The sequence below is a fragment of the Sciurus carolinensis genome, chromosome 8 (genome assembly GCF_902686445.1).
Source record: "Sciurus carolinensis chromosome 8, mSciCar1.2, whole genome shotgun sequence".
In the NCBI taxonomy this organism is placed as follows: domain Eukaryota; kingdom Metazoa; phylum Chordata; class Mammalia; order Rodentia; family Sciuridae; genus Sciurus; species Sciurus carolinensis.
Window position 1 is genome coordinate 35,819,915 of NC_062220.1, and position 16,812 is coordinate 35,836,726.

The 16,812-nt window shown below is 38.9% G+C and overlaps 1 protein-coding gene across 9 annotated transcripts in view; it reads right to left on the bottom strand.

Moving 5' to 3' along the window:
• The window catches only part of St7 (suppression of tumorigenicity 7), a 257,756-nt gene that overhangs the window by 46,058 nt on the left and 194,886 nt on the right, over window positions 1-16,812 (bottom strand). For all 9 annotated transcript variants that reach the window (XR_007109780.1, XM_047560747.1, XM_047560750.1 and 6 more), the window contains one exon: window positions 11,716-11,830. Coding sequence is in view for 8 of the 9 variants with exons in the window: in XM_047560747.1 (XP_047416703.1) it covers window positions 11,716-11,830 (115 nt within the window). In the remaining variant the exon portion in view is untranslated. The remainder of the gene's footprint in view (window positions 1-11,715; window positions 11,831-16,812) is intronic.

Sequence of the window (16,812 nt, forward strand, 5' to 3'; positions counted from 1 at the left end):
ACCTCTATCATTAAATTCTGTGGCTTTGGCACATCACTACAGCATATTTGCCATCTTTCTGATTCAGTCTACCACCACCAACTTTGCACCATCCATACATTTCACAAGCATGCTTCCTCCCCATATGATCAGTACCCTCATCAAAACTGTTGCTTGCATTCACTGAGGGTTTAGTATGGGGAAGGCGCTGGTGTTAATCGCTTATATACATTATTCTATTCAATCCTCAGAGTAAACCTATGAGATAGGGTTACCTGTTAGGGGAGAAGGAAGCATAGCATGGTTAAGAAATATGCAAATTCACATAGCTAGTATATATATGAGCCATCTCCACAGGACTTTAACTGTGCTATATTGTCTCCAAGGTCTGATGACAACAATATTGACAATGGAAATACCAAGAGAGAATCTGGGAAGAGGATTCTAGTGATCACTATCAATTTGCAACTGTCTGCAATGATACATGTGCAACTGTTTATTAATTAGGTTTTATGATCACATTGCTCCATGTTACCTCAAAGGATAGCATTAAAAAATATTATCAAATGTTTTGTTTAAATAAAGACATAAACTCTTCTATGACATCCCTCCAATTTAGAAATTTAAAATAGTCATTTAAACTAATAAGATACACATTTAAGTACTACTATGTATAATCTAAATATTTTCACATTCCCTATCTCATCTGCATTTGGTACAACTTCTTTAGTATATTCATGTTAAATCTGCAGTCACTTGGTTTTCTCCTAAGAATCCATAAACTTCATAAACATATTTTCTAGAATTTTGCTGGGGTTGACCAATTTGCTGAAATTTTAAGAAACGAACCAAAGTATTGAAGGAAATGGAAAATAGAATGAATAGGTATTAACTTAATACAATATTTTATGCTCAAAATAGTACTGCCATAAGACAGAAGCAAAGAATTGGACATTAGGCCAAGATGGCTAAGGTCATTCCCTTCAACATCTTTTACTTTTTCAGATGAAAAAATACTAGAGAAGCTAACTGATATTTGCAAGAGCCACCAGCTAATTACTAGCAGGGGCATCTTGAAGACCATGTCCTGCCCCTGTCCAGGACTTCTGGTAGTGACACTGGCTTTGCTTTCCCTGACATCTTTCTCATGCTTTCTTCTTGTTCTACTTGGCATGTGGGGGAACAGCTCTCCACATTCAAGCCTCAAGACTTGCTTCCTCTGGACGTAAGCCTCCCTAAACACCTGCGTATAAGATTTGGGTCTCACTTGTATATACAGACTTAGCTATTTGTCATTCTGATGTTTTCACATACTTTAATCATTTGTATTTCCTTTGCATCTTTTCCATTGGGAGTAACTGTAATTTTATCTTTTAGGTTCCCATTCTTCCTGAACCATTTCCCAGTTAGAAAACAAATCTCCATATATCCTATGCCAAATAGTGTCAGCACATAGTAGGTTTATTGAGTCTCCATCTATAGATTCATATTTATCTTTCCTCTGAATTACAAAAAAGAACATAGCTGTAGCTTTTTGTTGTTATTGGGTTTTGTTTGGTTTTAGATTCAAGGAACATATACCTATGATTATATTCCTTTTGTTTACTATTTCTATTAATCTCCACTTACAGTTCTTCCTTTGGTAGGAATTATATCCAGGGTGTTACTCTTGGGCTTTGTCCACTTTACCAGGACCTGAAGTGTCAGCAAGGCAAAAGTTTATCAGAAGTTTTGTTTTAGCAAATGAAATGTGTAGATCTACCTTGGCAGGCATTCACATCAAGGACTTCACTGTTCAAATTTGACCTTTCATCTAAAGTGTAGGTGAATACTCCACCTGTTCCCCACTTTCCACATTTTTTCCTTCATGTCATTGTTATGACCTTGCAGAAGTAGGTAGGTATTGATGGGTTAGGTGGACACTGGAAGCCTCTGTCTCATGTCTTCGTTACACTCCCCAAAGAGATTATCAGAGGTTTGTGCTGTGTCTACATCAGCCTCAATTTGCTCTAGTTAAGAGGTCACCAGAGAGCAAATGAAAATAAGTGGTTATAGTTTAAAACAGGAAGTCTTCCTTACCCAAGAGACAAAAGAGTTTCTGCATCAGAATTCCTGGTTTTTTGTTTGTGTGTTTGTTTGTTTGTTTAAAGAAGAAAAAACAAATTCTATTAACAATCTTACACGAGTGTTGGAAAACCTTGCAAATCCTTCCCTACAAGATAAAACGGTGGCTTGCAGCAGTGTCTGAAATTACCTCTCTGGCCCTCTTCAATGTGCTCCACTCTATCAGGGCAAAGAGCTTTCACACTGTGCTGGACTCTCAACAATTTCAAGTCACCCAAGGACAGGTGTGAAGCCACAGTTCCACTATCAATGTGCAGCCTTCCTCTGCTGAAATTGCCCCCAGGTCTCTCAAAGGCCTTTAGAATAATACCTGAGATGGATTCAAAGTCCTTTAGCTAACTCACCTAATGCATCTTTTATCCTTCAATGTACACATTCTCCATCTCTCTGCTCTGTGGGATACAAGGAGTACCACACATAAGTTATGTCGATTGTTGTGGTGTAGACGTGAGGTGTCTTCTAAAAGCTCATATGTAGGACAATGCAGGAATGTTCAGAGGTGAAATGATTGGGTTATGAAAGTTGTAACCACTGACACAGATTAACTGGACAGTAACTGCAGGCAGGTAGGGTAGGGCTGGAGGAAGTAGGCCACTGGGGTGGCGTCTTTGTGGTTCTGTCCTTGATGAGCAGAGCTAGCGCGCCCTCTCTGTCTCTGTCTCTCTCTCTCTCTCTCTCTCTGCTTCCCGACTGTCATGAACTGAGAAGCTTTCTGCCACCACATCCTTCCACCATGATGTTCTGCCACACCTTGGGCCCAGAGCTACATAGTCAGCTAACCATGGACTGAACCTCTGAAACTCTGAACCAAAATAAACTCTTCCTCTTTAAGTTGTTCTTGTTAGGCATTTTAGTCACAGGGACAAAAAAGTTGACTAAAACAATTGTGCCCCTGCAAGTTCCAGTGTGCTCTTTTTGGCTGAAACATCTTCACTGTGGTTCAGTTCGGATAGCACCTCCTCTGGGAAGGTTTCCCTCACTTCCCCTGGTTGGGTGAGGTGTCCCTTCATTCTTGGGTTAAAATCTATCAAATTCCCTACACTTTAGAGCAATTTTACTCTAAATTGCAATTTAGAGTAAAAGTTGTGTTTCTTTATCAATTTCAACACAAAACAATTTTAGAAATAGAGTTGGTACTCAGTGTTTGTTGAATGAAATCCTAATTAATGTACTACAATCTCAAATTTCTTGATAGTAGCATCCTTTGATTTGGAAACACTTATATCTAATTTAGTTCCTGGAAACCAAAAGTGATCAGTGTTGATGTGGGGTTTTAAGAGGGAATCAGAAATGCATTATTTCTCAACATGTGTTACCACATTTGTCTTTGCTTGTGGAGACCCGGCACAATGTGCTCTGCCGGTGCTCTAATCTAGATGTCTATTTGAAACAGCAGTGGAATACTTCCTTCCCACAGTAGGAAGGAAAAAATATATAAAAGCTGAAACAAGATTGAAGAAAAGTAGAAGAATCTTTGGCTAAAACAAGGAAGCCCAGCCACACCTCTCCCCACTCCTTGAGGACCCTTTATTGGAAGGATTCTGCTGCAAGTAAAGGTCAACTTAGGGAGAATGATTAAATTTTTCAAAAGTCATAAATGGCTCATAATAGCAAAAATTCAATGTAATAATCTTGGGAGAAAAACTTATGGAGTAAAAGTTTAGATAGGATGAAACAAGTTTTAGTGAGAATTTTTTTTTAACCTAATTTTCTTCTGTTCATCCACCAAAAATAGCAATCAAAATGTAGCTTAAGTTGGGTGCAGTGGTGCATGCCTGTAATCCCAGTGACTTGGGAAGCTGAGGCAGTAGGATCACGAGTTCAAAGCCAGCCTCAGCAAAAGCAAGGAGCTAAGCAACTCAGCAAGTTGTCCTGTCTCTAAATAAAATACAAAATAGGGCTAGGGATGTGGCTCAGTGTATGCCCCTAAGTTCAATCCCTGGTACCAAAAAAATATATAGATAGCTTAAAATGTATTATTACTGTTACTATGCATGAGATAGGTCAATTGAAGATCAATTTTCATATCTATGTTTCTAAAATTTTTTCAGTGGTATTATCCAACATATAGATAAATCTCAAACTTTCTCACAAATGAAGACACTATGTAATTGTGGCATGGACATCAACTGATTCAGTCATTGACCACAGATGCTCCAAATGACTACCCTAGTACACATAGGTCTGAGATTAAAGGACATAGGGCTTATTCTCAAAGACTTCTTCCTCTGCACTGGCCAGAGCAAATTCCTAACAGATACACTGAGCACTGCTTCATCTTCATCAAACACATCACTTGTGTGTGTGTGTGTGTGTGTGTGTGTGTGTGTGTGTGTGTGTGTCTAACATCTTTCTCCATTAGAGTGAAAACTCGGTGACACATAATAGGTCATATTCATATCTGAATCCAGAAGCACTTTAAAGTATCTTAAACATAAAGACTTGATAGATTTTTGATGGAATAATATGAAAAAATTATTCTAATTACACTGTGTAACATTTTAGGATGATAAAGTACCAAGTACTCCAATTTGAAAATCCAAAATATAAAATGCTTCAGAATCCAAGATGTTTTAAGCACCAAAAGTTTTGGATTATGGAGCATTTTGACATCAGATTATCAACTATGCAAACGTTCCAAAAGAAAAAAGAAAAACAACCTCCAAAATCTGAAATAATTTGGTTCCAAGCATTTTGCATATGGGATACTCAACCTGTATCCCTTTCCTTGGTCAAGCAACAGATTGACATACTTGAAGCTCATGTCAATCCAATACATGTATCCTTCACAGATGCTTTTGGAACTATGAAAGAAAGAAACAAAAAATGGCGGTGAGGGATGAAGACAAAAGTAGTCCCCTTCTTCTTCAGAACCTGTTTGTGGATTGTGATGTGTTGTTACTGTTTAATTTTATAATGTCCTACGTAAAAATTTCTCTCTTTACTCCCACTTATGACATAATGCAAAGAAGACGACAGATATAGAGAATTCTTAGATTTTTGTTGTCACTGTTGGTTCCAGACAGTGTGAGGTCCTTTTGCCCCATGTTCAAAAAGTCAATTCAAGGTCCCTTTTCAATTAGAGAACAAAGTTTACTGAAGAAATAAAAAGGATTGATATACAAGAACCTGAAAAAAAAAATTGCCACCTGGGATTTTGATGATTCAATCAGTAAATTCTACATGACCTTAGTAATTTTGGTCAGAAGGAAGGGCAGACAACACACATTCAGTTACACCCAGAAAAATTCATTGTATGCTACAAAGCCAAACACCAGATGTTATTGCAACTTTTGGACTGGATTGCCCTAGGAGGTCTGTCAGAGGGTCCTTCTGTGGCTGGTGCCTTGAAGCCAAACAGGGCAGTTTCTGTGATGGTAATGGTTGGCTGGGGAGGAATGCTACCTTGGTAAATTAGAATAACTGGGCAATAAGGATTACTAAAGCCAACATAAATATAGAGGGTTTGTGCATGTGACAACTATGTGAATTACAGATGTATGCATTCATGAAATGTCTTCTACATCATGAGGGGCAGAAGCTTCTCATGCATGCAGTCCTCATTGAAATGACATTTATCATCAGAACTCTTACAGTCCTTCACCTGACAGCCTATTATTTGCTCTAAAGTGACCTCAAAGGCCTAGTGCTCTTGACAGATCTACCTCTTGGTGTCCAAAATCAGCAGGGTATTTAGTCCAAAGTTGTGCAGAACCATATTTCTCAGCAACTCAAGATTACTTTCTTCTTTGAAGTAGCGATTTGGTTCATTTGCTCATCTTTTATATAAAGATTATCTTCAAGCACATTCATGATCTTTTAAATAACAGCAAGCCCAGGGAAGGGAGCTGGTCTAGGTTTAGAGCTGCTAAAAGGAACTGGCAGCATTTCAAACTCTCTTTTGCAAAGGCAGCCTAATTTTGTAGTGAATGTTTCCAAAGCTGCTTGTGCCTGTGGCATCAAAATTCACATCTCACACTTGACCAGAAGGTACTGTTTTGGAGGTATGGGCAACCTGACACGTAGAGTGCTGATGAAGACAGATCTCATCCCCTGGTCCTTCTGACATCTCAAATCCCTCCTATTTTTGCTTACTCCTCAAACATAAATGGAAAACAGACTGACCAAGAGACACAGTATCCAGTGTCCATTTCAGTGATGATAGTTGAATAACTTTTGCTGATTTTAAGGCCATGAACAAGGTTTATGAAATTTTTACTTATAACTACATGCTTACTCTGCAAAACAATATCAGCAAAAGGCTTATTCTCTGAATAGTCTGAAAAAAGATTCCCTAATGGCTTCCTTTGCAACTTCTGTTTTCAATCTACTGGGATGAAAATATTTCCTCCAGTGTTAGAAACACCCCCCCATTCTAAAAAGTATACCCTTTGCATATTACCAGATGGCAGATAATAATACTAATTTAGGATGGACTTGATGGCATCAACAAAATGGTATTGATATAGTTGTTATATTTATATAACATTCATGACTATAAAAAAGACCAGCTGTTCCTTACAAGGAAGTTTCTGCCCCCAAATTTAGGACAATCACTAAATGATTTAATGGCATAAATATCCAAAAGAGCTTGGATCTCTATTTCCATTGGTGCAAATTGCTCCAAGGTTGAAGTTGCTCTGAATCCAAAGAAACTATCTGTCTTTTGACCAGGAATAAAAATTCCTGTCATTTCTGTTTTCAGTTTTCCAAAAATTTAAGAATTAATGGAGATAAATTTAAGTACTTCAGTTCTTATCAAATATCAGTATGTATCTTATTAGACACTCAATCGATTTTAAAAATAGGCCATGATACTGCCTTTCAGGGGAGAACAAAATTGGGCTCTTATTCTCACATTTCAGCTGACATTTTGTGTATGGTTTCCTATTTGAATGAGATTAATCAAGAACCCTGAGGTTCAGGAGTAGCAAGCTGAGTTCTTTAGAGTAGCTAACCATTTCTGAATTCTTAATTTGTATATCCCAAGAAGTTCTAAATACTTAGCACGGATCAAACTACTTTAATCCTCATAACGAATACCAATGGTGGAATCTTGGGTAATTTGCTTAGCCTTGCCAAACCCTGATTTAATTTCCAGAGAGAAAAAGCAAGGCTTAGAAAATTGATTTGTTTGAGTTCACTCAGTGAGGACCAGAAAGGCCAAGCAAGGACCCAGTCCACCTCATTACCACTGCCCATGTCTGCTTTTTAGAATTAACCAGAGATGGGCAGAGCTGGATGCTCCAGAGTACCCTGTAGTCCTCATGTTCACTTGCACCCTGTGATTCTTACTTAAATGAACAAATGATTATGAATAATAAATGCATGGTTTCTTTTCCATGCTACCACCCTAATCTTTGAGACTGACCTCCTCAACCTAGATGGCTGATAAACTTTTTTGGAAAGCAATCCAAAGCTCATGACAACTTCTGTAATGGCTTCTAAAAGAAGGTTCTGATGAGCTCATGATCTTGAAAACATTGCTGTCTCTATAACAAATGTATAACTGAAAAAAGGGTGATAAATCACAAATTAAATGAGCACTACACATTAACTTCCCTTTGCGAGACAAGAAATCAAGTACAAATTGATTGAAGATGGAAAGCTACAATTTGAACACCATTTCAGAAAAAAAAAAAAAAGTAAAAACAGATACACTCATTTCTTAAAGAATGATTTGAAAGAAATCTTACAAGACAATTTGGCATCACCAAAATTCTGTACCACTGCCCTAGACCACATAATTCATGCCTTTGCAAGGTTGAGAGAGGCAGAGCGCGTGGCTTCGGCAAAGCTTATGTTTATGGGAAACACATGGGCTCTACAGCTGCTGGATCTGGATTTGAATCCCAGCTCTGCAGTTGTCTAGGAATGTGTGGTCTTGCAAGTTATTCAAACTCACAAAGCCTCAGTTTCTGCATCTGCTAAAAATGGAAATACTGCCTCTAGGCAAGTTATTGTGAGGGTATAGATAATGCACGTGATATGCTTGGATAGTTTCTCAATAAATTGAAGCTAATAATAAGAAGTACAATAGTATTAATAAAAAATTTTTAAAGAATAATACTGTCACCAGTAGAGAGTATGTGATGTTTAAGCACCTGGGCCAAGAGTGAACCCCTTGGTTTGTGTTCTTGGCTTTCCTTTCCTCATGGCATTCATATTACATTTAACAATGATCTCAGTTGATCTCTTTTCTCTCATAACACCTAGATGGCTTTACTTTGACATCTTAGGCTCTTCCTGTGAGCAAGATACTTCTCAGCCACATCACAGCTATAAAGTGGAGCTAACAAATACATTTGTGGTAAGGATAAATGTGTTCATCCATGAAAGCTTAAAATCATATCTGACACTGACGCATTATAAGAACCCAATAAAGGTTAGGAATTGCTGCTGATGATGTTATTTCAGTCATTTGGTGAAGGTCATTACAGAACCAGGACCAACCACTTGGATAAAAACTGCTCACATATAATGTTGGTTAATAAATTGGAAATAGAATAGTATGAAAATTCCTGGCAGGAACCAGGCAGTGTTTCAGACTAATGGCCACAATAACAAAACACAAGACGTTATCTCAAGGGCAAAATCAAAATTAGGTTGCAAATTATAAGAAGGTTCAACCAATTAACCGGGTAATCCTAGTAGAGACCCAGGATTTCCAAAGCGCTTCACTATAAGAGGAGTTTGAGAATATGAAAGATTTTCGAACTCAAAGCCAAACTTTTTTTTTTAATGGTAAAGAAGAATGAGCAAGGAGAGTACATATTGCCTTCCTCTGTTCCCCTCAAACATTTCCTTTTCCTCCCTGTGTCTTGTCATTTTTCTAAATCCTTTTTTGACAAGGTCTGAAAAATAGCATTAATCCCATTGTGTCACTTCCCCATCTACTACTTAAGACAGTCAGTCACTAAACAAATGTAGTAAAGAAGGACTGCTGTACTTATAAACCATCCAAGAAACAGTTACCCAACTACAAGATTCCAATTTGCAAAAATAACATATAATCCTGTTGCTTTGGGTGTGGCTTTGTGCAGAGGGATGGAGGGGCTGGAATTCAAACTGCTGTCTCCAGCATCTCATAGATAAGAAGGATGACACTTGAGCCAGGATGAAGAACAGGGTGTCCCTATAAGCTGTCTGGCCTCCAAACCTTCTAAAGCACCCACTTCCTTGCACAGGGCCAGATAAGGGGCCAGCAGCTCAGTCGAGGTCCTTTAGGTCTCCAGAAAAAGTAACAGGGAGGAACTTGAAAGAACCTACTTCATGGTATGGGATGAGGAACAAGAGGCATGTTTTTCAACAGTCGTGAGTGGTTGCAGCTCACCCCTCAAGAACAGTAACTTCAGCAGCCACTTCATTATATTTCTACTGTAAATGATACAGGCCTGAGCCAAGTCAGCACCAAACTCCCTGCAGAATTCAATGGAGGTTAGGTCATCCGCACTCTATTGACAACTGCTGAACTGAAAACCCCTAACGAGGCATCTCAGCAACAGTATGTGGCCTGCCACTAATGAGGCTCTTTTTCCATGAATAATGAACAAGAACATCATCTCTGTTGCCAGGTACACAACATAAACAAAGCTCAACACAAGGGCCTTGATATGGTGAGTTTGTCCATTTGCAACAAAGGAAGTTTTCACAGTGTGAGCCAAGCTTTAGTGGAGGGTGGGACAGGCTGTTGTAACAAATAATACGAACATATGTTATCAGAATCTAATAAATCAGCTTTCAGTTGTTGGGGAACAGAGGCTGTGCAATAGGACACAGGGAGACAATGAATAGCTCCAAATGAGTTCATTTCTTTATTTTGCAATCAGTTTTATAACACAAGGCTGATGATTTCTGTAATGAACTGAGATCTTCATGAAAGGAGTCTTATGAGACTGGTGATCCCAAAGGCACTATTGGTTAAATCTTTATTTCTTACGCCCCGATATATCAGGCTGAATACTGGTCAGCAAAGGGATAGGAACACTGGAACCTTGTTGTGGCATCTGGAGAAGTGGACTGCCACCTGAACCCATGGGCACAGGACTAGGTTCCTTTGGTATTAGAAGAAGCTCAATGTGTGGGCATCGTGGCTACAGGAAAGCCTCAGCCTAGGCTCTCAAGCTTAGACCACTGTTCAGCAGAACAGTAAGATTCCAGCATGTAAACAGAGAATAAAAGTGAGCTGACATGAAGGCAAAACAGTCTTTATTTTGTTTAAAGTTTTCCACAAATACTTTTCTCTTTCTAAAATCACTTCCATACTAGGTAGCACATGTCTTCTTACACAGGGAGCTCATGTCCACACAGCAAAACAATGCCATCACTGGCAGAGGACATTCAGTTCCCACCAATTTGAACAAAAATTTGAAGAAAACAGAAACAAAAGTCTCACAAGGGCTCAGTTCCCTGAACTCTAAGGGAAACAGCTCCAACCCATTTCAGAGATTCCTTATGAAGAATGTGTAGATATAAGACCCAAATGACACAGTTTGCCCTACATGCTTGAAGAATTCCTGGGGGCTTTCTGATCTGAATAATTCTTTAAATGAATTAAACATGCTTACTAAAGAAAGAATATCTTATAAAACAAAAAAAGATTATGCAATATAAGTAATCATGCCATAATATTCATTTTACATGCAAACACATTTATTTCTGGGAGCAAGTCAATGAAATAAGACAGAATAATATGGAGTTCTGCAGAGAGTCTAGTAGCTAGGTCATGGCAGGTAATTCAAAGATAATTTTTGTGTGTGTGGTATAAAGAATTAAACCTAGGACTGCTTTACCACTGAGTTACATCCCTGGTCCTTTTTATTTTTTTATTTTGAGAGAAGGTCTTGCTAAGTTACTGAGGCTGGCAGCAAACGTGCGATCCTCCTGCCTCAGCCTCCTGAGTCACTGGGATTACAGGCATGAGCCACCGTGCCTGACTTACGCAGATAACTTCTGTACAAAGAATCAACTGCTAAGTTCACAGATATTGGTAATATGAGCAGAAGACTTTAAAATCTCTAGGATGTGCCACTTTATTTTTCTGGTTTGTTAAGAATAGGAACCAGGATGGTGCAGAGACTTTAAAGTCCATTCTTAAAAAGAAATAGGGATAATCTGCTAGTGAGGAAAAGACCCAGAGCAAAGAAGACATAATTTTATCTTCAAATATTTACTGAGCTGTCACAAGCACGAGGACTACTTTTATATTGTTCCAGAGGATAAACATGACCAACAGGCAGTGGTCACAGGAACCAATGCGGTGTCACAGCAAGACCTCTAACGGTCAGAGCTGTCCCAGATCTCTAACACACTGCTGCCTGCAGAGTGACTCCTGACCATGAAGGAATAAAGCAGGGTAAACATAACTTCCTGCTGGGGAGAGTACCAGGGGAGTGTGTGGGGAGGGAAGGAGAGGACAGGGGTAGAGGCCACCTGAATTTCTAAGATTCTATAAAACACCATCATGAAACTGTAGGTGAGAATTCTTTGAGAGGAGAGTTATCTAACGCCATGCTACTTGAAATGATCCTTTCAGTTTAGTCACTGGGACATGTCAAGAAGAGAGGAGTGAAGAAAGGAGTTCTTAAGAACATACAAATAGCCAAGACTCACCGTCGTACTTTGCTAAGACTGCCTGAACGTCAGCATATGCTTGGAGTTCCAGAAGGGCTTCTAAAAGGTTTTCATGGATGTTGAACATGCTCAGAAGGGGGAACTCCTTCATTAACTAGAAAAGAAGACACCAAGGAATATACAACATGATGTTTTGATATGCACAGTGAAATGATTACTACAGTAAAACATTTTAAGAAGTAAATATTTCTTTTTGATTTTCTATACCAAGGATCGAACCCAGGGTCTCATGCATGCTTGGCAAGTGTCCTACCTCTGAACTTACATAACCAGTCCTTTTCTTTTATTTTGAAACAGACATTCACTAAGTTGCTGAGGCTGGCCTTGAACTTTTGAGCCTCCTAACTCAGTTGCTAGGGTTACAGACATGCACCACAGAATCAGGTTTCTTATGTTTTAAAGCTATTACTGAAGCATAATATTTCACTAGTATAAAAATATAATTCATAATACTAGATTATAAGTTTTCACAACAACAATTATGTTTTAAAGCCTTAAATAATTTTTTTCCTGGCTTTTTAGAAAAATGGAAATTCTGATTTCAGTTTAATGAGTGTGTTTGTTTCTGGAGATCAAGCCCAGGGCACTACCATGGAACTACAGTCCTACCCCAGAAAAATGGCGTGTTTGACTTTGTGAGAAGCCACCTACAGTGAAGAAAATCCAAAAGGGAAAGATTTTCATAAAACAAAACAAAACAAAACTGAAGAAGACGGTCAATAATAACAAAATGTTATAGAGAAACCAAATAAGATAAAAGCTGAAAAATAACTCACAGGCTTTAATGGATCACTGGTAAGCTTGTTAAGAGCAGTTTGGATGAAAGCCAGACAATAGAAGGATAAGGAAGCAGGCACTATTCTTTTGAGTATCCTGGGGGCAAAGGTGAAAAGAAAAGTAGAAAAGTAGCTAGAAAGCAATACAGTTGAGAGAAAATTTGTAAGTAGGGATGGGGTGGTGGTCAAGAAAGAAGTTCACAAGTTCCTGCCTCATGGACTCAATAAAATAGGAGTCAAGATTGTCTTCTGAGACAAGGAGTAGGTGGTGGGAGGAAGTTTAAAGAGGAGTGAAAGCGCAGACTAGCCACAAAGGAAAGATACAATTAGGTGAAAATACGAGGATGGTGAAGGCCATCTCCAGGACCCAAAAAATGCAAACCATGAATTTACAGAGGCTATAATTGTCATGGTTGTCCAGTTTCAGGTAGCAGGTGCTCAGCAGCCCAGGGACAGCAAGATGTTTAATGATGAGGTTAAGCAGTCTGGGCAGACCAGATTAGGTTCCATGAAATGTCAAGGAGCAAGAGAGTTGACTGTAATGGTGAAACAATGGTTAAAGGAATGGCCCGAATCTTCTAGGTTGGAAGGAGAGGAAGTGAGGTCCAAAAGGAGTTAAAATAAAAAAAATTGAACTTCACTGGAAAGCAAAGACAAAGAAGAAAGGACCAAGAATTTCAGAGTAAAATCTTAGAGAAAGGTAGAAGCTCATTGTAAAAGACAATCAGGTCCTTCATAAAGCAGTCACACATTTATGCTGCTCCATTAATCTCCCACATGGATAACTGATTTCTACTACAAAGACTTGTAAACAATTGATAGTTCCTTTTTATGTCAACATCTTTAAAGCAATTATGCTGAGAGAAACAACAATAAAAAAACAGGCTAATCCACTGCCACGCAAGAAATAAGTGGATGCACTGCTTTAAAATGTTCCTTTATTAGGAACATTTACCATATTGTTTTATTTTTTAAAGCCAAGAATCATTTAGCATATCTTTAAAAATAAATAATATTCTGTAACCCCAAAGAGCATCATATTACCAATGAAAACACCTATCAGAATGATCATGTGTTCACGATGACTGACAGTCTGAACCCCACTGAGGGACCTACAGTGTTTTCGTTGTTAGTAACAGAATAAGATGACACCATGCATTGTTGCTGCTCTGTAACCAATAAAAGTATTTCTTGTTCTGGTTACTTTGATTCTGTCTGACATCACCCTTCAATTTTTTTCTAATTCAAGTTTGTTAGAATAAAAGCTCTCTGCCATTCAGCAATTGGCAATCCAATAAAGGCATTCTCTAAACTGCAACATTAAAACATTTATTGTTTTTGACCAATTCCTCAGGTAACATCAGACTTCAAGGAAATAAATCATATTCTGTCATTTTAAAACTGTACTTCCAAACATTAGTTGCTAAAGTTCAAAAACTGAGTTTTATTAAAACCCAGCGAGACCATGTGTGCCAATAGGGAGGTCTTAGAGTCTGAACAGAACTTTTGCAAGGAACTTGAGCAGCCGCTCTTTCACTGAAAGCTGTGCCCAAAAAATAATCGCCAATGAGAGGCTTTTAAGCAAGAGGAACAGCGCATGTTGGGGAAGTGATCGAAGTTGTATGATAATTTGGAAACTTAGCTTTCCTTCTTTAACATAAACAAGATGGAAAAGTGAACCTTCTGCTATCTCTATCACTCTAGTTAGTCCTTCACGAAAATCTGTCTCAGAAAACAAGCCCAGGAACACTCCTCTTGGCCCTGTTAACTCCTCGCTGCACCAGTCCATTGTGGCAACTCTCCCCACAGCTCTGCTCAATCTGCTGGTCCTGTCCCCAAATTAGAGCTGACTCAAATCCCTCCTGTGGATACCCTCCAGTCCTTTTCTTGCTTGACCTCTGCATCATCTGATAGTTTGATGAGTTTTTCCCTGAAACTCTTGCCTCTCCTGGCTTCCTCGACACCATTTTCTCCCAAGTTTTTCATACAGTACTTGAAGCTCCTTCTCTGGCTTCCCTCTTGCTTGCTACTTAGGAGTAAGTTATTTTTCAGGTTATGTCCCACCTCCTCTTATCATAAACACCTGATGTCTAGAACTCCTTTTGTATCCAGAGTCTCAGCACCACCATCTTTATGGGAGGGCTCCCACATGCCAACATCCTAATCTACTCTCTCTGCTAAGCTGTTAGATCAATTTATAAATGATGTTCCTGACAGTTCAACCCCTCTGTCCTTAAAGGTAACACACCTAACATTGAGTTAGTAACTTCCCCTTTTCCAGATTAACTCTTCAAACTTGTTCTTCCTCCTTGGTATTTTCTATTTTGGAGAAGAGTACCATTAATGTGCCTGTCACCCTCTTCTTATTCACTACAGCCACTTTTGGAGTCCCTGAAACCTCTTAATTAATATGTAAAAAGTGCTGGTAGCTTTCATCAAGTTCACAGAAAGCTGTATGCAAGGGGAGGGTTGGGGGGGAGAAGCCTTAAGAATCAGTACCATCTTCTCTTTTCTCTGATATGGGGACAATAACTTAGTTTATGCCCTTATACTTTGTCTAAATTGCTCAAGTAGCCACCTTAGTCTGCTTGCCTCAGGTTCACTTCTGTTATGGTTTGGATATGAGGTGCTCTCCAAAAGCTCCTTGCTAAAGCAGGAATATTTAGAGGGGATTGGACTGGGAGAGCTGGAGCCTACTGAGTCCCTTCCTAGTTTAAACGAACAGACTATAGGCAGGTGGGGCAGGCTGGAGTAGGTGAATCACGAGGGGTGTGCCCTGGACCCGTGAGCATTCCCTGCACCACCCCCACTTTCCTGGCTGCCATGAGGTGAGCAGTTTTCCTCCACATCCCCCTTGGGCCATGATTTCTGCCTCACTTTGGGCCCAGAGCAATGGAGACTCTGGATTGAAACCTCTGAAACCGTGAGCCCCAAATACACTTTTCCTTCTCTAATTTGTTCTTGTTAGGGCATTTGGGTCACAGCAACACACACCTAATTAACACAACCTCTCTCCAATCTACCCTTCACAATGGTATCGTAAAGGCTTCTAGATATACACACTGGATCCATCATGCCCCTCGATGGCCACACTATCCCACTAGACCACTGATGTGGCTAGACCCAACCCAAGAAAATAATCAGGTATGAATACAAATTTACAAATAATTTGTTTATCACATTATTTGTAATAGAAAAAATGAAAGCAACTTAAATTTTAACCCATTATTAGACACTAAATTACAATAAAGGTAATTTGGGGACATTACATGTATTTAGTATTAATTTCTCAAAGAACTTATAAAGGCATGACCCAGAAATGCTGACATACAATGTCACATTAGAAAAAGCAGGATACAAATGACATTTTGCAATTAGATCATGCTTTTCTTATGTCCCTATGCATAAAACATACTTTGTTAGAAATATACTAAAACATTTTAACAGTGGTTATTTATGATTGGTGAAATTAAAGGTGATACTTTATTTCTTCTTGCATATTTTCTGTATGTTCCAATAATTTTAGAAGCTGTATACATACATTAGATACACTGGTGGAGGAAAGCAACTATTTTAAAAAATACTGACTTCATGATATCATGAAGGATACAAATCAGGATACAATCCAAAATCCTTAGACCAGTCCCTGTCTGCCCCAGCAGCCTCATTTCAGTCACTTCATGCACATCATACTCTAGCCATGGAACAGCTTTCAGTTCCTTAAATTGTCACCTTCACTCATGTTTCTAACTCCCAGTCTGGAGCACTCTTCTTAGTCAATCTAACCAACTCAACTTTTATGAATCCTTAACCTGTCCCCAACTCCTGACCTCTTACCCTCTATCTGCAAGTTAAGTGCTCCGGACTAAACTATCAGAGTCCTTGTCACAATAGTCTCCTGATTTGTCTTCCCCACTAATAGTTTGATCAGGGACTGACCCATCATGGTGCTCTATACACACTTCATGAATGGAATGTTTTTAACATTCCATTCCTTTGGGGACATATTATATGAATGCTGCCAAAGATCTACTTCAGACTCTTAGTAGAACATAGCTCTTAGTTCTGAATATGTTCTTCTCCTACTTATATCTTCCATTAGCCACACCTTGGAAAAGGTATAGCTAGAACCTGTCTCTATATACAGAGGAATTTTCTTATACTTACAACTGCCTAAATATGTAATTGATGATCTAGAGAAGACCCTACCACTGAAACTGTTTATGCAGAGAGGCCAGTCACAGGACAAGGATACAGAACTTTCAAATCCTGCAATTCCAGGGTAAAATATTCCCAGCTC